This window comes from Amyelois transitella, chromosome 20 (assembly GCF_032362555.1).
Source record: "Amyelois transitella isolate CPQ chromosome 20, ilAmyTran1.1, whole genome shotgun sequence".
Lineage (NCBI taxonomy): Eukaryota > Metazoa > Arthropoda > Insecta > Lepidoptera > Pyralidae > Amyelois > Amyelois transitella.
The window spans coordinates 3308475-3332957 of record NC_083523.1 but is presented as its reverse complement, the minus strand read 5'-3'; the positions used below and the strand labels follow the sequence as shown (position 1 = coordinate 3332957).

The 24483-nt window shown below is 35.6% G+C and overlaps 3 protein-coding genes across 3 annotated transcripts; 1 reads left to right on the top strand and 2 right to left on the bottom strand.

Annotated features, from left to right (window-relative positions):
* Nucleotides 1-604: 604 nt before the first annotated feature.
* LOC106131675 (uncharacterized) lies at nt 605-13666 on the top strand. The gene is made up of 15 exons (XM_013330846.2): nt 605-754; nt 4299-4601; nt 4793-5134; nt 5316-5654; nt 5811-6140; nt 6330-6677; nt 6814-7080; nt 7604-7864; nt 8574-8754; nt 9849-10027; nt 10743-10880; nt 11607-11792; nt 12167-12277; nt 12562-12825; nt 13388-13666. Exons 1-15 carry the CDS (start codon nt 709-711, stop codon nt 13585-13587), a joined length of 3495 nt encoding a protein of 1164 aa, XP_013186300.2. The 5' UTR covers nt 605-708; the 3' UTR covers nt 13588-13666.
* Nucleotides 12669-17365, bottom strand: LOC106131490 (uncharacterized). Its single transcript, XM_013330603.2, has 3 exons — nt 17211-17365; nt 14726-15172; nt 12669-14389 (listed from the first exon to the last, which is right to left on the bottom strand). Exons 1-3 carry the CDS (start codon nt 17290-17292, stop codon nt 14121-14123), a joined length of 798 nt encoding a protein of 265 aa, XP_013186057.2. The 5' UTR covers nt 17293-17365; the 3' UTR covers nt 12669-14120.
* Nucleotides 17366-18176: 811 nt separating this feature from the next.
* On the bottom strand, nt 18177-23884 carry LOC106131686 (trypsin CFT-1). The gene is made up of 5 exons (XM_060950130.1): nt 23728-23884; nt 22994-23162; nt 21414-21703; nt 20007-20185; nt 18177-18354 (listed from the first exon to the last, which is right to left on the bottom strand). The coding sequence occupies exons 1-5, from the start codon at nt 23774-23776 to the stop codon at nt 18199-18201; spliced, it is 843 nt and encodes a 280-aa protein (XP_060806113.1). The 5' UTR covers nt 23777-23884; the 3' UTR covers nt 18177-18198.
* Between the last annotated feature and the right edge of the window lie 599 nt (nt 23885-24483).

Here is a 24483-nt window from a genome sequence, read left to right as displayed (position 1 = left end):
ATGTGCCGTGCCGTGCGGTTCTCGACACAAATAAAAAAAAGAATAGGACCACTCCATCTCTTTTCCATGGATGTCGTAAAAGGCGACTGAGGGATAGGCTTATAAATTTGGGATTCTTTTTTTAGGCGATGATGGGTAAGCATACTGTCACTATTTGTATCGCCAAATAGCTGAACGTGGCCTATCAGTTTTTTCAAGACTGTTGGCTCTGTCTACCCCCCAAGGGATATAGACGTGACTATATGTACCTATGTATTTTGTATTGTATATGTTTATAGTAACCCCAATGTTTCTAGAGCTATACCGTAGATCATCTTCGAAGAAAACTGAAGAAAACTATAGGAGATTTTATTGAAAATCGAACCATCGAAATACTAAAGCTTCAATTCTTTCAATGTTAAGAGGTGTAATTATTATAAGCTAGGGGTATGTATTTTACCACGGGTGAAGCCATGCTGGGCTGCTTCTCGGATATAAGGCCAAAATATCTTATCCAATAAACATGTTGTTACCATATCCTTTATGCAACTTATACAAGAAATAACATAATCTGCAATACATACTTATTAATGTAAATAGTTTTCAGATGAAGGAGTCGCATTAAGATTAGATATAGATATGAAAGATCCTACAATTCAACTCATGTTCATCATACTTATACACTGACATTGCTCGTTCCGTTAGTCGTGCATATACAGTGATACTGCCATGGCGTCGGCGCGGGCGCAGGCCCTTTATATGCTGATCATAGCAGGTTATTATATACCTAACTTAAGTCACGAAGTGAAAATAAAGGTATTTACTGCGTATTGTAAAGTGATAAACTAAACTAACTATAACTATTTCGTAATCATATCTTTGTATATATTTAAACAGTATTTAAATATGTGTTTGTTTAATATTTTGCACAAGTATTACCTTTTGTTTTCACTTCAAGGATATTTCAAAAGCGTTTATCATACAAAGGTAGACAATAAATAGATTTCTTATTGCTTAGGTATTAAAGTTTTTTTTTTTTTTACTTTAGGCACATTTTATATTTAAGCGTTTAGTTCATCTGTATGGTTAAATGAGGGAATTGAGATTCAAATAGTGACAGTATTTGTTAGCCCATCGGATCGCCTTAAAGTTAGTCATCCCAAGTTTATAAGCCTTTCACTTTTCTAAAAGAGGGAAAGGCAGGATTTTCCAAAAATTTATGTGTAATTGAAAATTAAGTGTTTTTGGACAAGAATGAGTGTCGGAGAACGGAGACTGTTACTGTACCGGATTTAACGACTTTTAATGTCCAAATAGTCCAGAGAAATTGCGAAGTAAAATCACAGCTATAAATGGACCACGAAGAAGTTTGATGTAGTAAGACTTAAGACTGAATAAAAAAAAGAGAGAAAAATGTATAAATGTACATAGGTACAGGGATACTTTTCTTTTTATAGCCTGAAACGTACTTATCTTGTACCTATATAAAATTCTCGTGTCACAATGTTCATTCCCGTACTCCTCTGAAACGGCTTGAGTGATTCCTATGAAATTTTGTGAGCATATTGCATAGGTCTGAGAATCGGCCAACATCTATTTTTCATACCCCTTAGTGATTAGGGTTGTCCACCCTTAACGTTTTCTTTTAACTAGAAATTACTTAAAAAATATTTATATGGCAAAACAACGTTTGCCGGGACAGCTAGTAATAGTACCTATAGATACCTATAGATATATACCTATAGATACGTTGCAGGCAGGGTACGAATGTTGACCTATGCGCATGAAGCCTTAAGCTCAATGTAAGATAGATAAGTGTTATCTACTCAATAAAACAGATAATATTAAACAATTAATCAGTAATACAAAGAATATTAATAAGCTATTTATACTTTTAAATGACAGGGCCTATATCTGCACTTTTAATATTGTTGTCACCATGGATAAACTTATAGAATATAATAAATGATTGAAATCTCAGATCATTAAATAACGTACTTATTCATTTCTACAATAATTGTACTGTAATAGTAAATACCTTTCTTTATAAACTAATTCTTTTAAATAGAAGTAATAGTTAAATATTCTATTAAATAAAACTAAGGCAAGGATGTGTTGCGTCACCGTGGCTGTTCAACCTATTTATGGATAGTTGTTTGACAGATTTGAAAGTCTGAAAGTGGATTAAGGATGAATGAGTTACTCGTCAAATGTCTGCTCTATGCCGACGATCAGGTTATACTGGCGTCATCAGCGGAGGAGTTACAGGAGATGGTAAACTGTATGCATGAAGCTTTAAAAGAGAAAGGAATGAAAGTGAACGTAAGTAAAACTAAAACACTGGTTTTTGAAATGGAGAAAGAAATAACAGCATGTAATATTTTGATTGGAGGAGAAAAAGTTGAGCAAGTGAAAGAGTTTGTATATCTAGGATCAAAGTTTACATCAGATGGCAAGTGTGATAGTGATATTGAAAGTAGAGTGAACGCGGGGAACATGGTGAATGGAGCTTTGCATGCCTTTATGAGCAGTCAGAAACTATCCAAAATGGCTGTGCACAGGGGCGTGTTGTTCCCGACATTAATGTATGGGAGTGAAAGTTGGGTATGGCAAAAGAAGCACGAAAGCAGAATAAATGCAGTGGAAATGAGAGCGTTAAGGAGTATGTTGGGTGTGAAATTGAGTGACCGGATAAGGAACAGCGTGATAAGGGAATGTTGTGATGTGAAAGAAGATGTAGTTACAGGAATAGAAAAGGGTATGTTGAGATGGTTCGGTCATGTGGAGAGGATGAATGAAAACAGGTTGACTAAGCAGATATACAAGGAGAGTGTGGAGGGAAAGGTCGGAGTGGGAAGACCTAGATGAACGTATCTTGATCAAATTAAGGACGTCCTGGTAAAGGGTCAGGGCAAAAGTACCCGAAACCGCCGAGCTTGCATGAAGAGAGTTATGAATGTGGATGAAGCAAAGGAAGTATGCAGGGATCGTGGCAAGTGGAAAGAGGTAGTCTCTGCCTACCCCTCCGGGAAAGAGGCGTGATTTTATGTATGTATGTATTACATACATATGTATATAATAAAACTATTGAGTTTGCAGAGCAATTTTACAAATACCAGCCTATCACGATAGGATTTTTTTTGAAAAGTATTAGGGCAGTTTCTTTAGATTTAAAGACAATAGTGTACCATGTAGTCTCTAATTTTAGAACTGAAGACCCATCCTAACATTATTAACTTTACAAAGGCTTAAGTTCGGATTTTTTATTCAATATAATTTATAATTTGTAATGAAAGTTTATTATTTCTTTTTTCTGGAATGTATTTTATATATATAAAAATATATATTTTATAAAGATCTGCACCAGTTTCGAATTTTTTTTATCAGTATTCGCTTCGTCACAACAATTACATAGATATCACCAGCTTATGTCTTATTATAAGGTAATTAATTGGATAGTAGAGAGCAACATTGTAACTGTTCGATTAAGCTGCGTACACACTGGACCGAAGACCATTGATCATTGGTTCGCCATCTAATGAGTTTCGTTAGCCATCAATGGTATTGTCAGTAGTATAGCCAAATGTCAATCGACAAGCGAAAGCTTGCGATATCCCACGTGCCTTAGTCCTTACAAATTGTACGGAGTTGTCAAGAGCCTTCCTTCGTTGGTGTGTACGCGACTTAAGAAAGACTTATAAGCATTAGCTACATATCTTTTCCTGTTGATGCCATAGAAGTCTTCTTAAACTGGGGTATTTGGGGCATACAAGAATTTTGAGACTTTTGGAAAATTAATAATTAGGAGAATCATCCAAATAAATTCATTATCCTTGACTTTTATTAGTGTTAATTGTGGTTTTCAAAAAAAGAGAAAACTTTTAAATTTACATCTTTCACATTATGAAGCGATGATGTCCGCAACCTTTGTCTACACCTAACCCATATTGTGTCATTGTGCGCCCACGAGAAGAATGCCAAGTTTATAAGCCTATCCTTTAGTCGCATTTTTCTACATCAATGGTAAAGATGTAGAGTGGTCCTATTCTTTAGTACCAGGAATCTCATCACACTAAATAAGTGGCGTACATAAATAAAATCACGCCTCTTTCCCGGAACCTGTTTGTATGGTTACCCCCACATTTTATGTATTTAATCATGCCACTTTACTGGTTATATTATAGTTTTTTGGTATTATAGCGGTAAAATCGTTGAATTGTATGGTTAACATAACAATACAGAGAAAAATTATTATCGGACCATACTAAACCTATAATAATGTCCTGTATTTATCCCATTTCAAATTCTATATTTTACAGGCGCAGTTTCAGCATCTCCATTCAACGTAACAAAGAAAGTCGGAGACACCCTGCCGGCTACAATAGTCACGGGCTCCAATGCCAACCTATCCTGCTACTTAGACACACCTCATGGAGAGACCATCGAATTCAAACCAGAAGACCACTCTACTGACAGAATTAAATATGTAGAAACACCCGTCGTGAGCTACTGTGGTGCTCACATCACCGATTTGAAAGAAGAAGATGAAGGAGAATGGACTATTTATTACATTGACGGCGACGAGCGCGCCGCTAAAACTTATCATCTAACTATTACTAAAGGTAACTTTTTAAACTCTTTTTAACATTAGGTATACACCAAGTCTTCAAAAACAAACGGTAGGCAATATAAATACTGTGGTTTATGTGCTGCATAAATGTTAAAGTCAAACTTTTGAGTAATCACAAATACGATTAAATGTAAAGTAAGAGCAAGAGTGAATTAAATATAAATATGTTTATTGTTTTCACAGCCGAAGAAAGTGAAGAAGTTGAAGAGGAAGTCTTCACAGAATGGTTAAGAGATATAAATGTCATCGCTAGAATTGGTCTGAACGTTGACATATCTTTAAGCAAGAAAGAACGACCAGCATCAATAGAAGAGAAATTTACTATCATAACTCCTGATAACCAAACTTTGCAATTAGAGAGCTCTAATGTACCAGGTGTGACAGTACATAGTAGTAGTGATTTCGTGGCTAGTAGAGTCACCATTGGCCCCATGGAAGAATCTCTTCTTGGCCGTTGGGTACTTTGTGGGGAAATTAATGAAGATATACCTTTGAGAAGATGCCAGCCAGTTGTCATTAGGTGGAGTAAGTATTCTAATTATATCGAATACCGCACAGAATTCTCTGTCATTAATCAAAGTTTCCTTATCTACACTTCTAGATAAATTAGCTTATAATGGTATCAATATCAAACTAAATATATATAAAAAAACGAATCATACGTGAGCAACTTACTAAGCACTTAGCAACAATTTTACTGTTTCAGATAACGCTAATAATCCTTCAGCGACATGGCAAGTAACAGTTCATAGCAAGAGAGATACTGTCACTAATTATTTGGCTACAGTTGACACTGGTGTTAGCAGCGTCGCCACTCTTTTGACCTGCCATGTTATAACTCCCAATGGAGAAGATTTGATTATCAATACAGATTCAGACTACCCTGGGCTCACTCGTTCAGTCATTCATGATGCTTCTCACTGTAGAGTTCATATCGGACCTATTCAAAAAAAATATTTAGGCGACTGGACTGTATACGCTGTATATAATTCAATATTGAGCGGAGTTACTGAAGTTCATTTGCCATTGCATTTGTATTTATATGGTAAGTCTTAGTTTCATGTTAATGATGAAAATCTAAGTTGTGATTAACTTGCAAGTACAGTTGTTGCGATAACAAGTAAGTCAAAGTACAGTTTTGTTTTGATAATATGTGGACATTTTTTGCCTTTTACCGCAACCTCATATTTTACTTTTACAGATGAAGAAGATCCTTACACTCAAGCTTACAATACATCTACTTTAAGTCCTGTTACGCGGGTTATAAATTTAGGCACGAGTATCGAGCTAGAATTTCCTGGTACTGGAACGACCGACAGTTGTGAGTTAAGGAGTCCATCAGGACAATTGTTTAACCTGGAGAAAACTGCGGAACCTGTAAAGTTTCTGGAGCCCGCTTTGAGAGTAACCTGCGCGTTTAGTATTGGACCAATTGAAAAGGAAGCTTTAGGCGATTGGGAAATTAATGTGAAATTTAATGACAGAGGCGTATTTACTGAATACAGACAGACACTTCAAATTATACAAGAAGGTATTTACGCAATTTGTTGTTTGTTTGTTTGTAATATCTTCATTGCATATAAATTTACACAGAAACAAGAAAATAGTTCATAGTTATAAAAGAAGCAAATCATTTGTTGTTTTCATGGAACCTATGATAATGATAGATTATTTAAGCTAATATTGATGGCAATATACTAACTGAAGACTATTATTACAGACCCAGCAAATCCAATAATGGAGGATCACAGGACTATAATGACTAAGGATGTTGAGTTCTTCAATACTTCTATAGGGGCAGAAATCACAGTTAATACGGATTTGAATACATTCTGGTTTTACACAACAGAAAGTTGCCATATAAGAACTCCCGATGGTCTACAGTACACCATCATGGATGGCTTTAATGTTCCTGGAATAGAAATCATCGAAAATTCTGAAAATAGATGTCGATTTAAAATAACTGTTCTAACCGATGAAGCCATTGGAGAATGGATGGCTATCTCTAGGGAACAAAGAAGTTCGGAAGCAGTAGAAGTGAGACAGCCATTCACTATCTTCGTTGAAGGTAATTAAATGTACGCCTATCGGGTCACGTCTAATTGATAAAATCTTAATAATGATAATTATATGTAAATTATCATATTACCATATAGATTATTTAATAAGTAATATTATCATCGTATTAACTTCTGTCGTTACAGAGAATGTTGATGCATCATCTAGCCAAGTGATGGTGTCCGAAGGCAATGATCTTCATTTACGTTTAGCAAACCCCACAAACCTTCATGATTCTTGCAAACTCTTCGATCCCAATGGTATTGAAAGAACCGATGTAGAAAAAGACGCTGGTTTGGTTGAAACTTGTGGATATATTTTACGAAATGCCCAACATGAAGACAGTGGTTTATGGCATATACGATATGGACCAAGAATCTCTTATAGAGCTAATGTATACGTAGATGTAAAAGGTAATATGACTTTATAATATTAAACTTATATTTTATACTAAAAATATAGATGTTGTGTATTTTAGTAGGTATCAAAACGTACGATAAATCTCGACTTTAGACATGTTAAAAGTTTTAGTGTACATAGATTCAGTCATACGTCAAAAATTACATTGGAACTAAATAATCAATCATATAATTCTACAAAAGATCATCCTTAACATATTACTTCTGATAATCTAACGAAAAATATTCAAGTAATTGGTGAATATATCAATCAGCATTGCCATTCAAATTGGCAATGCTGCCAGCCTTCTAGGCACACTCCCGCATGTTGATGCTATGCAGGGACTGTACAATTTATAAATTAAATTTTAGTTTGTAGTCATCTTTTTTCTTTATTTTTATAAGTAGTTTTAGTTTTAAATTAATTAGTTTGTAAGTATCTTTTTTCTTTCTTTTTATAAGTAGTTTTAGCTTTAGTTTTAATTTTAATAATTATAATATTTATATAAAGCGAAATAAAGTGAATAATTGTTTACAGATCAATGGGAGTCAACTCACGACACTAGATTAGTTTTCACTCGAAGCAGACCCGTAAGTGAGACCTTCGGTCCTGAAAATGCTGTTTACTGTAAACTGACAGATCCTACTCAAAAAGTGGTCTTCGAAGGTCATGGTAGATGTAATTTAGCACTAGACAGGGTGACCAACGACCATGCTGGAACTTGGGCCATGACCGTTGGTTTCCCAGGCAATTTGTTGACTAGAACTTATGAAATCATTGCCGAAGTACGGGGATCAGGTAATTTTATATCTTTGAATACAGTAATCAACAGATTAAATATATTATTAGTCAGTTATTCTAATACCACAGTTTCACAATTCTCATACATTTTATCAATCAGGACACTTGATATCAAAAGAATCAGTGCCCTTGATAAGAATGAGATTACATATATTTATGTCTGTATCCATGCCGATGTCCAGAGGAAATTTCCAATTGAATTTTGAAGCCCTTGCCTTTCTAGTTTTTTAATTGATGATATAGTGTTTCTATATTCTATTTTATAACGTGGACTTTTGATGTCATTGTTTTCCTATTTTTTGCTTTTTATAAAATGGCTTATCATTATTTTTATGAAATTACTTAAGATTACATTTTAGTGCTTTTGTTTAATAGCTCAGTTGATATTTGATAAATTAATTAAACTACATATCATAAATCAACTTTAGGCTCTTCCACTACCGTATCTCATTGCTTTGTCGCTATATACATACATATAGTCATGTCTATATCACTTACGGGATAGACAGAGCCAACAGTCTTGAGAAGACTGAAAGGCCACTTTCTCACTCTTAGACGCCTTTTACGACATCCATGGTTCTATTTAAAAGTGCCGGGAACTGCACGGCACATATTGTCGCTGTATAGGTACCCACTTAATATCATATGAGATTTCATCTAAGTTCTTTCTTAAACCGATTCTTATATATATATATATTAATTGCAGAACACAAGCCAATAGTAACCACCTATGTGGCAAAGGAACAACCTGAGGTGACTCTCAAATGTTCAGTGCCTGTGGAATACACAGTCAAATCCTGCCTGTTCCAAGAGCCATCTGGACGTGTGATTATGGTCAACGACGGAGTGGCTGAGGACCGATATATATCTCATGGAACTGGTACTACGTATGTGTTTTTCAAATATACTTACATATAGTCACGCCTTTATCCTTGCGAGGAAGACAGAGCCAACAGTCTTGAAGAGATCGATAGGCCACGCCCAGCTGCCCGGCTTGATGATGGAATTGAGATTCAAGTAGTGACGGGTTGCTAGCCCATCGTCTACATGTAGAATCACAAGCTTATAAGCCTATCCCTTAGTCGCCTTTTACGACATCTATGGGAAAAAGATGGAGTGGTCCAGTTCTTTCTTCAATAGTGCCGGAAACCACACCGCATTTTACATATATTTCCCAGTCGTAATCTTCATTTCTGATGGTCTAGCCCGTCTTGGAGAGCTTTCGTTATGGTGTTGACGAGCTTCCTCCACTCCGCCCTGTCATCAGCTTGTTGGAGTGCTTACTGTGAGCCCCATTACCTCTCGAATAGAGTTAAACCATCGGATTGATGATTGTCCCCTTTTAAACACAGCCTGCCAAACACAATCTATGTGGTTAAAAGTCTATGTGGTTGTTACCGAGCTGTGAGGCCGAAGTATCCAAGGATTCGTTGATAGCATATTGTGGAAAGTCTGGTTTTTATTTATTAATTGGTCGAGGATTGATACATATTTAGTAATATGATAATGTAGTAAGTATCCTGGCTAAGGCATGATGATAAAATATTTTTTCTGATTGGCCTGGGTCTTGGATGTTTATCTATATAAGTATTTATAATAAAAAATAGTATCACTGAGTTAGTATAATATTATATAACACAAGTCTCGAACTTACTTCGAGGCTTATTTAATCTGTGTAGTTTGTCCCGTATATATTTATTTATTTATTTATATTAATGATGTGTCGTGTGGTTCCTGGCACCAATATAAAAGAGAATAGGACCATTACATCTCTCTCCTATGGCTGGCGTAAAATGCGACTAAGGGATAGGCTCATTAACTTGGCAAACCTAGTACCGGGAACCACACGGCACTATTAGAATTATTTGGTAGATAATTACTGCCACATATATTCCTCAAAGTTAAGTCTTCTGTTATCCCTTGTCTCATGTCCCTTTCAATCTTCAAAAGCTATGACTAATTCCTCTAAAACAATTTTCAGTATGGATGGCAATGTCACGACTCACGAATGCGGCATTCGCATCACCAACCCCGCGACATCAGACCTTGGGCTGTGGCGCTGTGCGGTGGAGACGGACCACGAGGTCTACTACGGCTTCCTCACGGTGCTCTGCCCCTGGGCCATGCAGGATCCTACTATTGCTGCCTCAGTTGTATCAGGTAAGGGCTATGAAGATCAGAACAAGTCAGAATCGTTATAAACTTTTAGTTTCATTAAAAAACTAGCTACTTAGTAAATATGAGAAGTTAAGTTATGATTTCGAAAATTTTGTACCCATACTTTATCTAGGGCACCTACCAACTGTCTTATTTCATCCTATGTAAGTACAGATGGCCACATTTCAAAATTACCCACTAAAATCGTAGGAAGGTTTTGAGGTGATGATGTATGGCTTCTCTCTATATAAATGCTAAAGTAAGTTAAAACAAGTCTCTTTACGCGTTATCTACTGAACCAACCTTGTTGAACTTTTACGTACATATAATTAGGAGTCTGGAGAAGGAAATACGGTACCTTTTATTCCGGGAGAAATTATAGTTCCCATGAGATTTGCGAAAAACCCGTATTCATTTGCAGATAGGTGTAGGTAGGCGCTAAATTCGCGAGTGTAGATAGCGCTAAATTCGAAGCGCTAAGGTAAGGCGAAGCTTCGGCTAAAATTTTATTTTAAATTTTTTTTTGTTTTACTTATTTGTGTTTAACGACCTAAAAAAAAAAAAGTTAAATGCTTACTGAAACCTTCAGCTCAAAGACACTAGGAGACTTCTTCTTCTTTTGAGTCGTGAGTAAGGAATTTCACTAGTAACTTGTTGCCAGAATAAAAACCTAAAAAAATTAGAACCATAAATAATATAATTTACCCACTTTTTTCAGAGCCGACTCTGACAGCGCACAAAGAGAATATAGTGCACTTGGAAGGAGACAGCCTGACCATGACGTGTTCCATCCAATCGCCAATCCAGTACTGCTACTTCAGAAGACCAAACGGAATGACATACAGCGTTTCTCCTGGTAAGATTTTCACATTGTCTTTGAAATCACAATCTATAATCTTGCCGAATAGTTAGGTACCTAAGTAAAGTCTTTGTTTTGTTTATTGTTTATCTATTGTAGTTTTTATGTATGTATATTATAATTTTTATGTATGTATATTATAATTTTATATTTTGTGTAGGCATAAATATATTTATTAAGTTTAACCCCACATAAAGTTCTCTGTAAGACCCAATCGAACTACCATAGTCAAGTCAAGAGATGTGGTTATAATGAATGCATAACATTATAAATTCCAATGTTTTAATTCAACTTTTACGAAAGATAGGTGTCATTGTAAATTTATAAATTACCTTCGTCTGCAAATTAATTTGCTACAAATCGCAGATTTAACAACTAAAAAACCTACATGTAATCATATCTATCTATATACCATGTTTATTAGTTAGTTAAGGCCTTAGGTCGCCTTTTGCGATATCCGGGGGAAAGATATGGGGTGGTTCTATTCTTTAGTGCCGGAAACAAAAAAATCTTGTTTAAATATTTATTTACGACACAACACAGTCAGGGTCCCAATAATGCGGATATTTGTATAATTTTGAATGAATTGTGGTTGAAAAGATATAATGACTGTGTTTTACAACAGTTAGTGATTCTTTGCCAACTAGCGATCACGTTGGACATTTTTTAGTACTATGATGCCAATTCACGAGTTATTTATTTCTGCTTCTTAAATTTTTCCAGGCGTTTCTACCGACGAGTACGAGTATGTTGGAGCAGGTTTGGACGCTGGGGAGTGTGGCATCAGGTTCAGTCGTCTTCTCTCGCAGGAAGCTGGTCATTGGCCTGAAGGTAGATGGAGCTGCCATGTTGGTCTACCTGATGATGACCAGGCGGAACAAAGAGCTAACATACAAGTTCAGATCAATCGTGAGTTTTAATTTTTATTTATCTGGTCCATGAAATACAGACTAAGTATATGATTATCCTTTACTATTACTTAAATCAAATGGAAAAAATAGTCTCGAGACTCGAATGCCACATCTAGATGTCTACAACAAAGACTCGTACCTATCTTACAAAAGAATGTACAAAATTGATTTTGTCCTATAATAATTTGAACTGATATGTTTCTTTTTATCTATAACAAACATTTCCACAGCTTTCAAAGTATCATACATGTCATATTTTAATGTTCTGATATCCTCAGCTGAGAAGAAAGCGATGACAAAAAAAAGTTCATAATAAGAAAATTATCTACCGTAATGTGTCTCTAACTAAATTCTGGAAACTAATGTTCCCAGGCACCATTGAAGTGAACCAGTACCTGAGTGATGGTGGCCTCATGGTGGAAGCAGAAGTCTTCCAACAACAACCTTTGGAGTACTGCCGTTATGTGCGCATTGACGGGCTGGGTACGACTAACTTTATTTGATTTTATTTTTGCTTCTTACACAAATGGGCTGAACTAGTAAGCAGACCCAGTTAGTTTTCTTGTGTAGTTTTTTATAGTATAAGTAATAATAATATAATACTTCATATTATGAAGTTTCATCTTGATATCGCTGGGAATCTAAAAAATGGGTGGGAATCCATTAATGGTTAGCCATTAAACAGATGTAGACTCGTAAGTAAAACAGTATTTTGCGAATAATTCAGTTGTTTCAATCACAAATTCATTAACATTATATTATTACAGGATTCAAATCAGTAAAGCTTCCCGACACCCGGTATTCATCCTACGAGGATCTTAGCAAGGGCTATTGTCGCATCTACATCCAAAACCCTAACATTTTGGACTTGCACCCTTGGACTGTCGCCGTCAAGATCATCGGCAGAGAAGAGGAGGTCTTGGGTGTCACCAGCCATACCATGGAAACACCTACAACGTCTGAGGATACATCTACAGAGAATACTACAACTGAATCTGCACCTATAATCATTACCCCTAGACCAACATCAAGTATGTTATGATTATATTGTCTTAATGAATTTAGATGTTACGATGGCAAATTTATTGTACGCGGTATGGTTTTGGAAGAAGAATAGGATCACTCCTCTCTTCCACTGGTTGTAATAGGAGACCACAAACCGCCTAATTTGGTACCGCAAAATATAAAATACGATATGGAAAAGAAAAGATACTTACTTCTTTTCGTAACGTATGTACAAATACTTGTTGTCATAATGGATCAAGCTTTGGATAGATGGAGCTTCTGAGAATACACGGCTTTTATGAAGGTTAAAAGAGAGAAAAGTAATTGAAAAAATAAATAGTGTTGCAAACTTTTAACTCAAAAAACGATAATCAACATCTATGTATTGTGGTAAATGACGGGGGATTTTAAATTTGTGTGGCAAACTCGGGTGCTGACATAAAGGTCCATGTTTCCTCCTAGACTCAAGTCAAGTTTTAGACACGATCAAAGGCTGTAAATAAGTATGATGAAAATAAACTACTCTACTTTTTAGAAGTAAAAAAATCTAAAAGAATACCAATTGATTCTGATAAACTTAATTTCCAGATAACTTCATGTGGTGGTGGTGTACAGGTATCTTGCTTTTCATTCTCTTCATCTGTTTCGGCGTCCTCCTCATCCCTGCCAAGAACCGCAGGAACACCATCGCCAGAGCCTATTCCTGGAGAAACAGCATCCGAAGAAGTTTCCAGAAGATGCCTTTGCCTGTTAATGATGTTAGTCGTACTACACCTATGAGTGCTTAGACTGCCTCGATAGGGTTTATTATATTTATTTTTTGTACTTAATCTTTATTGTTATTAAAAGCATTTGTTATTTTAAATATTGGGAGCTCTTATTTATTTGTTTCTTTTTCGATATTTTACATACATACATATAGTCACGTCTGACGGGGTAGATAGAGCCAACAACAACAACAGTCTTGAAAAGACTGAAAGGTCACGTTTAACTTATTTGCTTGATAATAGAATTGAGATTCAAATAGTGATAGGTTGCTAGCCCATCGCCTAAAAGAAGAATCCCAAGTTTATAAGCCTATTTCTATCGATATTTTCTATTAAGATAATCTTAGTTAATCTTAGTTTTAGTGCTAGTTATTTTGCAGAGAGTATTGAATTCAAATTTGGGTATGGAAAACTAAAGTTGAGGTTCTTCCAAGTGCTTTAATGTTTCATTGATTCAGGTATTATATTTTGTAGAAGAAAATTTGTATTATAGGTATAAATAATACTTAAAGGCGGTAACAGTTATGACTTAAATTGATCACTAATTTGCAAAATCAAACAACAGCCAATATGACCTGAGTCATATACACGATTCTCCCAACACCGACCACTCTCCATAGACCTTCGTCATCTTTGGTAATGTTCTTCACTATGAACATGCAAGAGTCCAAGTTATCTTGGTCTCTGTCATACCATCTATCGTATGTAGTTTTGGGTGCAGTAAACTCGCAGCTCTCCAAATTCGGGATAGGATATGCGAATCCGAAACGAAATGTTGCCCCTTTGTGCAGGGACTGGGACTTTTCTTTTGGTGTAATGTATTCTGAAATGATCAACAGTATTTATGTTAGAACATCCTCTCCATGGAACAATTTGTAAGAATTCGAGACAATCGATAGCGATCTTATCAGAAAATGTTAAAGGTCGGCGGATGTAGAATACAATACTTAATACTCCAAACCTTAAGCGGACCCTCGGCCAAAAGAAGCTTAGTGGAGCTTCAAAACTTTTTGCTGATGTAGTTCAAAGTAGCTTCGATTAAACATAGCATTCAGTAGTCAGTAACAAACGAGACTTGCAAAGCCTTAAGGAAAATTTAGATCATACATTCTGACTTCTCTATGAAAATCATTATTTTAAAAACAAATTATTTTCTCACCTTTAATTTTAATAGTTATAACTTGAAACATCTCCAGCCATCTGCCATTTTCTAGAGCAAACAAACTTAACACCCAGTTTCCATGGTCCTCTTCACTCACCGGACCAATCAAAAATTCATTATCTTTAATATCATGCACATTATTAGCGAATACATCGTCCAACCCATCCGCTGTTATTTCATAATTTATATTAAATATTTTATAACTATTTAGCATAGTTATGATCCTTTCTTTATTGTTGTCATATTTGACAACTATAGAGTTTTCATGGTCGTCGGGTATTATAGCATCTTTGGTCATGGAAAGATCTAGATTTCTGATATCTCCGTTTGGGTTTGTAAGTTGAAAAATTGAGACATTGTGATTGACTATAGGTGCTGATAATATTATTATGTCGTTGAGGCCACATGGGATTAAATTTGGTGATAACTGTTCTCTGGTTTCGGCTGTAATGTAAATAAAGAGAAATAATTTAACACATAACTTGACACATTTATTAAACTTGCCTATGCTATAGTTTTATTGTTGTAATATGTTGTCTGACTCCTGAGAATCGATATATGACTTTAAAAAGTCCTATGAACTATCTTAAAAACACTTTAAAATTAGAGGAATCATTCTGATTTATATGGTCATTACCTTAATCATATTCTTGTGTAAAATGGCGTTCATTGTTCAATTTGTCATTATTTGTTACACGACTAGTTTTGAGTTTTGAAAAATGTCGATATTTTACATGAACACATTGTCATATTTTTGTTTACGTGGTTCGAAACTTGGTTTAAAGCAAGGTCATCTTAAAATGATGCGTGTTGGATGTTGTGGGGAATATTAAAAAGGAAGTCCAATAACACAATAACGAATAAAAATTGGTCAAATTAAAAACTGAGAATAGGTGTGGGTAAAACCCAGAAGGTTATTTATTTATTTAAATCATTATTTCACAAAAAAAATATGTACAAAAGGCGGACTTAATGCCGTTTTCTTTATCCGTCTACCAGCTGACTAAACAGAAAAACTATGTTTATTGATTGCGGGTCAAACGATAAAAGTTAAGAGTTAAACAAATAAAAGCACTCATTGGCTGAAAACCGTAAGCAAGTCATTGACGTTTATGCTAAGGCCTTTGTTTACTATTAAAATAATAGGTATGAAATAATATATCAGGGTGTGACGATATAAAAAAAATCACAGTAAGTAATATTATATTTTTGGGAATTTACTCTGTTTTATCTTATCAATCATGATAAGTGTATAGTTAAACGTATCTGGGGGCACGGCAGTGCTCCACCAAGTCGAGCAAAAAATGCGGCACGGCCGTACCATCCTTTTCTCGAAACAATTCAGGCTATTTTCGACCCCCCCTAAAGTTTTTACTAGAGGTAACAATAACGATGTTTTGTTACCAGTGAAGACTGTGTGAGACAAAATGGATGTTGGAATTCATACCAAGATAGGAAGATAGGTTAATATTGAAAGTAATGTACTTAGATAACTTCGAAAATAGTCATTGGTACATGGCCGAGATGGGATTCGAACCTGTGCCTTTCAGCGCATCACGCCCTTTGCTTGCCGATTTGACCACCGACGCTGTACGCTGTTCGTATTTTATAAGCGTCGTAAAAGCTTACCTAAATTTAGTCTACCCTCTCTCTCTATCTCTTAGGTTAACTAAAGAGAAGAAAGAGAGAGAAGATAGGGCTTAAGCATTCCAAATTACGTAAATAACCTGCCTGGTGGTTATCAAACATGTTCCCAGGGCATTAGAACTATTGAACTGTCATGGTAACATTAAATCAACGCTTATCTCCAAATAATCTATTTGATAAGCGATAACATTGAGGTTTTTAGGTATTTGCTGTAACAGATACAGTGACACATTTTTACATATTTTGAAGATTTATAGTTGTAGTACTAGCTTCTTCCCACGTCTTCTCTCGTGAACAGTCGTTGATTCTTAATTTCGCAGAAATTATACTATTATTTATGGCAAAATTTGCCTCTCATTTCATCATAAAAATCCGGTAGTGAGAAATAAACGGAAGTGACTCCCCGATGAACCTGGGACCTCGATGACAAGGAATCCAACCTAGCTGTATCATAGTTGTTGCTGTAGGTGCCATGGTCGCGTCTTACGATGTGGGGACAGTGACGGACAAGTCCTTTATCTATGGGAACCATAAGGTACTATACCTTACTTTGAGTATATAAGTAAAGTTTACTGCAGAGACACCTAAGCCTTCCAATGGTTTTGATTTGTATGAACCGGTCATATTTTTTGCCGTTCACTGTACCAATAAACGCGGAATCAAATTGTGGTATGATCACTTGATTTTAAAAATTACATAAGTAGGTACCGGCATCACATTTTAAATTGTTACTTACTAATTAAAAAACATTTCTTTCTTACTCACAAAAGAACAAACTTATCTCATCCAAAACTCATTACTAATTCCAGTAGTGCGCGACGTGTTATCGACTTACCAACAATTTTGTTTGTTAGTCTGTTCACTCGAACACCCAAAACGCAACTAACTAGTAGAACAAACGACACATGCGAACGCATTCCTTCAATATCACAGTAAAACTGATGCGAATAGCAACCATTGATATAAAAAACGGTCAAGTGCGAGTTGGTCTTAGGTATAAATGGTTCCGTATCAAGGTATTGTAGTTCAATCCCATATCTCATAAACAGTACGCATTTGATCGATTTTTTCAAATCAATTTCCGTTGTATGTTTTTAATAATTTTGAAATAGCTAATTTATTCACAAATTTTTTTTGCAGTCAAAAATTTTTAAATGGATTGGCAGAGCTTTCATTCGCGAAAATTATGGTAGGTATTCTTAATTAATGAATAAACTTAAAGTAAACTCATTCTAAATGTCAAACTACAACTGTATGTTCTCCAAATTATATTTGTAAAACTATTCTACGCATTTTTTTTAGCAGAACATTGCATGTCCATACCTATCTTGCAAATTTCCTACATATAAACGGACGGACATTACTGCACTTAAACGGTTCCATTTTTTCGCCATTTTGATGCGGAACCTTAAAACAATCGTTGTACCTACTGTAAATAATCGTAAAAGCACATGGTCGCTTCATGAAAGATTTCATTATATATATGTTTCGTTATGTTTTATCAGCTGTGTTGAAGGTTTCTTGTATGTTATGAAGACTGTGTTATTCTGGCAGGTAATTACGATAAATTTTATGAATTTTTAGTGGTACCGATTCGGATAAGTTAACAAAATTTGAAGATTTCATAATAAAATATTAACTAGGTGCATATGGAGCGCTGGATTTATTATTTATTTTGAAGTTTGACACTGAAAAAAATATATACATACCTTATGAAAAGATATATGCTTCTTTTTATCGCAAAGATCTGCACAGAAGGGAGTTAAATAAAATACATACCTAAGGCAAAAGAAAAATCAAATTAATAAATAATACATTTTTAATCAGTCAATGGCTGCAATGCCTACAGCGAGGATCCATCTCCAATGAGGAGCCAGTCGCGTATTTATGTTAGGGTACCGGAGAGTGGCACAGCCCTGGGACCAGGAGTACACCCCCACCACCACACCGTCCACAACCAGAGCGCTGCCTGCCCCACCCTGAAATAAACAAATGTTGGATACAATGGTTGGTCAGGTCAAAAGTACCCGAAACCGCCGAGCTTGCATGAAGAGAGTTATGAATGTGGATGAAGCGAAGGAAGTATGCAGAGATCGTGGCAAGTTGAAAGAGGTAGTCTCTGCCTACCCCTCCGGGAAAGAGGCGTGATTTTAATGGGGGTATAGGTCGCGCGGTGGTTAAAGAACGCTCGGAAAAAATAGTGGGGGCAAACGGCGCATGTGTACATTCGCCCTCAAAAATGCTAAGGGAAATGTTTTTTTTTATTTATTTAATACTAGCTGTTGTCCCGCAACTTCGCCCGCGTGATTTTCCAAAAAAAGTAGCCTATGTTTTAACTCGGTTATTTAACTATGTATATCCATATCTTATAATATACTTATAATGTTAGTATGGATTTTGTGCCTTATAAATACTTATAATCCCTACTTATATTATAAATGCGAAAATGTGTATGTGTGTATGCATGTTCAGTTTTCACACTTAACCTGACCTGGCTGAACCAATTTTGATGAAATTTGACATAGTTATATTCAACCGTGGACGGACATAGGGTAGGGGCGACTTGTACTGTTTGAGAATTGATATATTATTTTAAGTTGTCGCGTACAAATACGATAAAACAATTTGTGCGCAACAGTACCCAAGAGACACGGGACGCGCGAACTCAACGCGGGAAGTAAAGAGTGACTAATCCACCAATACGTGTCGCCGTCGGCGCACACCCGCCCCCCCTCTCTCCTCGTCGCACCAAATAGACCTAAAAATTGATCACTGCGCATGCCCCTTCTACTTTTGCCGAGCGTTCTTAAACCACCGCGCGACCTATACTTTGATCGATTTTGAAATTCAAATGACCATATTTTCTCAAAAATAGTCATACCGGACACGAAAAAAAAATGAAAATATCGGTTTTTTATTTCCTATTATTGGTGTATAGTAAAAAAAAAATATAGCTCATTTTTCTAAAATAAAAAAATCAAATTCACCTGATCAACTTTAAACCGGTTTTGGGGCTTCTTTGATCACCCTATACTTTATAACTGGATTCGAAAGTAAACCCATAGCTAACAACAATAAAAAATAAATCAGAAGTATCTTCTAAAACAAATTTATTTCATAGAAAACACCGGCACGTTGCAAACAATATGGACGCCATTTGCTTTTCGCACTATCAATTCTGCCGACCTAATAAAAAAATCCTGTCGGGTGCGTTCAGAAACCGATATATTTAAGTTTTATTTTAATTTGAAGTTGTTATCAATGTAACCCCGTAATGTCAAAGTAACCCCATTTTACCGTATGTATGTTGGATACGAATCATATATAGGTTTTAACTCTACACTGAAACAAGCTTAATGGTAATAAATAAAATGATAAGATAGATATTTGACTAACGAAATATTGTTTTATTAAGAATTTTTAACAAAATGAAATTTACTAGGACTTTTTGCGAAAGGGCCATGCCTGCGACAAAGCTGATAGTGAGTTTGTGAAGGAGGGTTTTGAATTAAGGTAAAGTTATTTTCCTATACATTACTATTTCTGTTACCCATTTCCCGTCTACTTTTACATTATTAATAAAAAAAAAATACCTAGGTATTTAAAAATCGTACAATAAAAAAGTATTCACCTCTGGGCATTGTCCATGAACTCCTACATCCAGCCAGCCAACACAGACCATGTTATCGGTGATTTCAAATCCAAAATCATTGTATCGCACTGCGCATACGTCCTGATCTATGGCAAAGGTCTGGACATGGGTGAGCTCGCCTGGTAAGTTATCCTTAAATATAAGTAAGTAAGTAGTTAAATATTAGGAAATTAAGAAGAGAAGGTAAGCAGAGAGTGAGAAAAACGGCCAGCACAGCATGTAATCGTTCACAGTCTTACTCTTTTTCTAGTTCCTGTTGGTTCTGTCATATTTGTGTGTTTTCAGTGGCTTCTTAAGTGACCATAGTCTGGGGTCCGCTTTCAAACGTCTCCCTTACCACTTTGTCCGGTCTACAGAGTTTTAAATTTAAGACTTCAAAGCCAGGATTTTCTGCTTGATACTGGTTTTTTTTTCAAATTTTTATAGTGCGAGAGTATCGAATCTAAGTAAGAAAAAAATGAGAATGAAACCAAGAATACCTAATGTATTGTACTAGAGAACACATTGTTGCACCATAAGTTTAACGTCGTGTTTAATTATATATTTTCCTACATACCTAAATACTTATAACAGCATAAAGACCTGAGAATAATTTGAAAGAGATAATACCCATCTACTAAGTAAAACAAACTAAAATGTATTACAAAGTGAACATCAATGTTAGGTAAGTCCATTAGTCGTCACATTCTGGAAAAAAACAAAAGGATTTTTATAAACTGTCGTCGGATTCTTTAGGCCTGCTGTATGTTTAAGTGGCCCAATAGTACCCGAAAAGACGACTAAGGGAATAAACACTTTCACTTTGTATAGTAACCAATTTGGCTTCTCCTTAATTTTTTTCTTCGTTGCTTAGGCTAATCCAAAGGCTTGTTAGGGTCGTAAAGGTATGAATTTTTTGGCTGGCTTATGCCCTTGTGGATCATGGTTATACCTACTCGTTTTAAGATATTGTAAGACTATATACATACATATGGTCACGTCTATATCCCTTGCGGGGTAGTCAGAGCCAACAGTCTTGAAAAGACTGAATGGCCACGTTCAGCTATTTGGCTTAATGATAGAATTGAGTTTCAAATAGTGACAGGTTGCAAGCCCATCGCCTACAAAAGAATCCCAAGTTTGTAAGCTTATCCCTTACTCGCCTTTTACTACATCCATGGGAAAGAGATGGAGTGGTCCTATTCTTTTTTGTTGCCGGGAACCACACGGCACTGTAAGACTTAATAAGTCAAATTATGGAGGGCTTTGAAGAACTTCTCTAAATAACCTTCATAGGTGGTAAAAAAAGATATGGTTTTGAAATTAAGTAGGTTGAATTAGCTTATCTTCTTCTCTCTTCTTATTTTCTAAGTAATGGAGGTTGATTTGAAGCTATGAACTTTCAACGATTGGTGATGACTATTAAAACAAGGGCACTTGCCAAAGAAGACCCCCATCCAACAGCCAACACTCTTTGGTTCTTCGCAAACTGGAATGCACCACCAGCTATCCTGGCTGCTTCGGCTACCCCAGGTTGTAAGGTTATAGGTTCAGTTCTCAGCACAGCCAAGTCATAGTCCAAGGTCAGCAGGTTGAAGTCAGGATGTGGGGTGATTTGGACGACCTGGACTACTGTTCCACCGGAATTCGCATTGGAGGAACCAGCTCTTACTTGCCACCAGCCTGGCTCGTCGATGCTGTCAACGATTCATTTGAAAAACAGGAATACTCAAAGAATAAAGAGATGGAATAATGATATGTAAAAGTTATGGTATAAATGAGCATTAGAAAATATTCTACCATTAGCCTATAAATGTCGTATCTAAGTAAATACTGCCACATGTCAAGTAATGATCAAATAACCGAAATATAGTCTAAAAGTTGAAAAGGTTTAAGGTAGGTAGGCAATATATCGGTTATCCAATAATTATAATTCTGTTGCGGATATCTGTGTAATTATCTTACATCTGTAATTATGCAATTTCAGTGAAATCTGTTTAGTAGTTCCGCCCGTTGACATAGGTACATTATTATAGGAAGTATACTTATATATTTTTTTATAATCTGTTTTTAGATAAGTTATTTTTTTTAAAAGAACAACATGTTGTATAAAACAAAAATGTTGCCTAAAATTATCGTCATAAGATCAAGGTGCAGTTTTGCAATACATCATTTTGAAAAACCGAAATGGTGTAAAAATATTAACAATAGTAAATAGGTACATGTGTAAAGCAGTTGAAGGTCTCAACAACATACTATGTAGACTAGCTGGGGTTAACAAAATAACAAACATATGTCATATGTCAGGAAAATCGAGATTTGATTCTATTTATCAATTGGCAGACAAAGAAAAGATGGTTCCTCGTTGGAGTCGGTGGATCCTACTCGGGAAATTCTTAGATGAGTTACAACAACATGTGCACACTCAGGACCGCAAGGTGGCGGAGGTGAGGTGGTCTCTTCGTGTAAAAGCCTGACTTACCCAAATCAGACGCACCCTGGGCTCTTCACCAGACAAGTGAGGATGGAACCACAACTAACGCTGCACATCCGGACTATGGTGATGATATTTTCTTTCTACGGGCGTTTGTCCTGGTTGCAATCTCTCTTCTTTGAAGAGAAGCATGAAGTGTGTCTTTATTCACGATCCAGTAGGTATTGGTGGTAACTAGGGATGCCGCAAAAGGAAAGAAGTCACCGTATTTTTTTCTTACCTTGCTTTACTTCTTACCACTGGATATTATTCTAAGTCGGCCTCAAGTCTTCTACTAAAACATGGGTTCTAACGTAGATTGGTCGTCGCAGTAACGACTGTCTCATAGATGAACAAATGCTGATTATACATACATATAGTCACGTCTATATCCCTTAAGTGGTGGACAAAGTCAACAGTGATGATTATAAATCAAACCTATAAACTCAAAGGCAGAGCTGGAGTATGATGGTTATGAAACAAAATGAATGAAGTCGATGAATAACAAACTTACTCATCATCAGTATAAAAGCAGGTCGCCGCCGACAAAACCGCAGTGGCAGTGAGAATGGATCCTCCACACGCGTATTGAAAACTGGTTCCAGAGCCTGAGTTGGTGAGTAGGGATGCGGCGAAGGGGTAAGTGCTAATTGTTGTGGGGTTACCACCAGATATATATTGACCTGCAGGTAATATAAACGTTTACAATTACTTTTTATGCACACTCCATTCCTTCCTTCACTAATATTTTAGCTAAAAAGTTACTTGGTTACTTGTCATGAACTTAAAAGTTACCTTGATTTAGACCGAATTTTAAATGTACGTCTACGTCCCTATTATTCTTGGCAACACTGATGGGAGTTGGCTTAGGGCAGAAATCTAGTTTTTAAATATAAAAAATTAAATTTATTATAGAAAAACTAGCACAACAAAGAGTCCTTTGGTCGCCTTTAAGACAATAATTTATTTATTTTGCACTTTTGAAAACATATTGCTAAAAATAAGGGACCACCGATAAAAACTTTCAATAGCAAAAAAATTGTAACTGGCAACGATATGGCGAAAATTTATAATTCATATACCTACTGGGAATGAGCTAGCAAACTGTCACTATTTGAATTTCAGTCTTCAAACCACTCAGCTTAGCGTAGTGGTATTTTCGGGACTAATGTTTCTACTTTCCCCCTAAGGAATAAAGACGTTATACGTGTAGGTACCTATGTATATTTAATTTTAACTATAACTCACCTCTACAAAAAGATATAACACATAATAAAATTAACACATAATTCCTCATTTTCCCAACGTATCGCACCACTCACTGAGTTTAATTTATTTAATCTGGGGAATTAAAACCTTTATCACTGATTTACTGTCAACAGAATCAATCATTTTTATCAATTACTTACGTTTGATTTAATAAGTTTGGTTTTAAAAACAAACGCAAGTTCTTAAGGACTCACGCACTTTCACAACAAAATTGTATTGTCACACATGTATTTATAATTAAATTATATGCTATACATACCTATTGATTCTTAATTTAAATTTAATGGTAAACTAGACGTTTAGAATCATATTTTTAAACTTTGACATTTATACCAACAGTGCCCTGGCCTTTTCCAGACTTTTAATTGTACATACATACATAAAATCACCCCTCTTTCTCGGAGGGGTAGACAGAGACTACCTCTTTACATTATATTTACGAAAAATTTTAGAATTGGTTTAGTAGAACGCGTGAAGATACAACAAAAAAAAAATAAACTTATTTTCGCATTTATAATATTAGAATCGGTACAGTAAATGTAAAATGTTTATTAGTGTGGCTTTTTTCAGTTATAGTCGAGTCGTGCCACCAACCATTAATTACTATGCCTTATACTATATTTAGAACTCGTGAATTCCATGTCACATTTGCAAATTACCAAAGACAGAAAATAAAAACCACATAATAATTCAAAAACGTATAATTATAGTACACTTAACAATAAATTTAAATAC

Bases quoted from the DNA above. Each gene is read 5' to 3' on its own strand.
- LOC106131675 (XM_013330846.2), top strand. From the start codon at position 709: ATGGCGTCGGCGCGGGCGCAGGCCCTTTATATGCTGATCATAGCAG. The intron at 755-4,298 runs GTTATTATATAC...TATATTTTACAG, and splicing joins TTATATGCTGATCATAGCAG to GCGCAGTTTCAGCATCTCCA. The intron at 12,278-12,561 runs GTACGACTAACT...ATATTATTACAG, and splicing joins TGTGCGCATTGACGGGCTGG to GATTCAAATCAGTAAAGCTT.
- LOC106131490 (XM_013330603.2), bottom strand. From the start codon at position 17,292: ATGCGTTCGCATGTGTCGTTTGTTCTACTAGTTAGTTGCGTTTTGGGT. The intron at 15,173-17,210 runs GTAAGTCGATAA...TTTACATTACAG, and splicing joins ACTAACAAACAAAATTGTTG to CCGAAACCAGAGAACAGTTA. The intron at 14,390-14,725 runs GTGAGAAAATAA...TGATCATTTCAG, and splicing joins TATAACTATTAAAATTAAAG to AATACATTACACCAAAAGAA.
- LOC106131686 (XM_060950130.1), bottom strand. From the start codon at position 23,776: ATGAGGAATTATGTGTTAATTTTATTATGTGTTATATCTTTTTGTAGA. The intron at 23,163-23,727 runs GTGAGTTATAGT...TATTACCTGCAG, and splicing joins TGTTATATCTTTTTGTAGAG to GTCAATATATATCTGGTGGT. The intron at 18,355-20,006 runs GTGAATACTTTT...TGTTTATTTCAG, and splicing joins TTCATGGACAATGCCCAGAG to GGTGGGGCAGGCAGCGCTCT.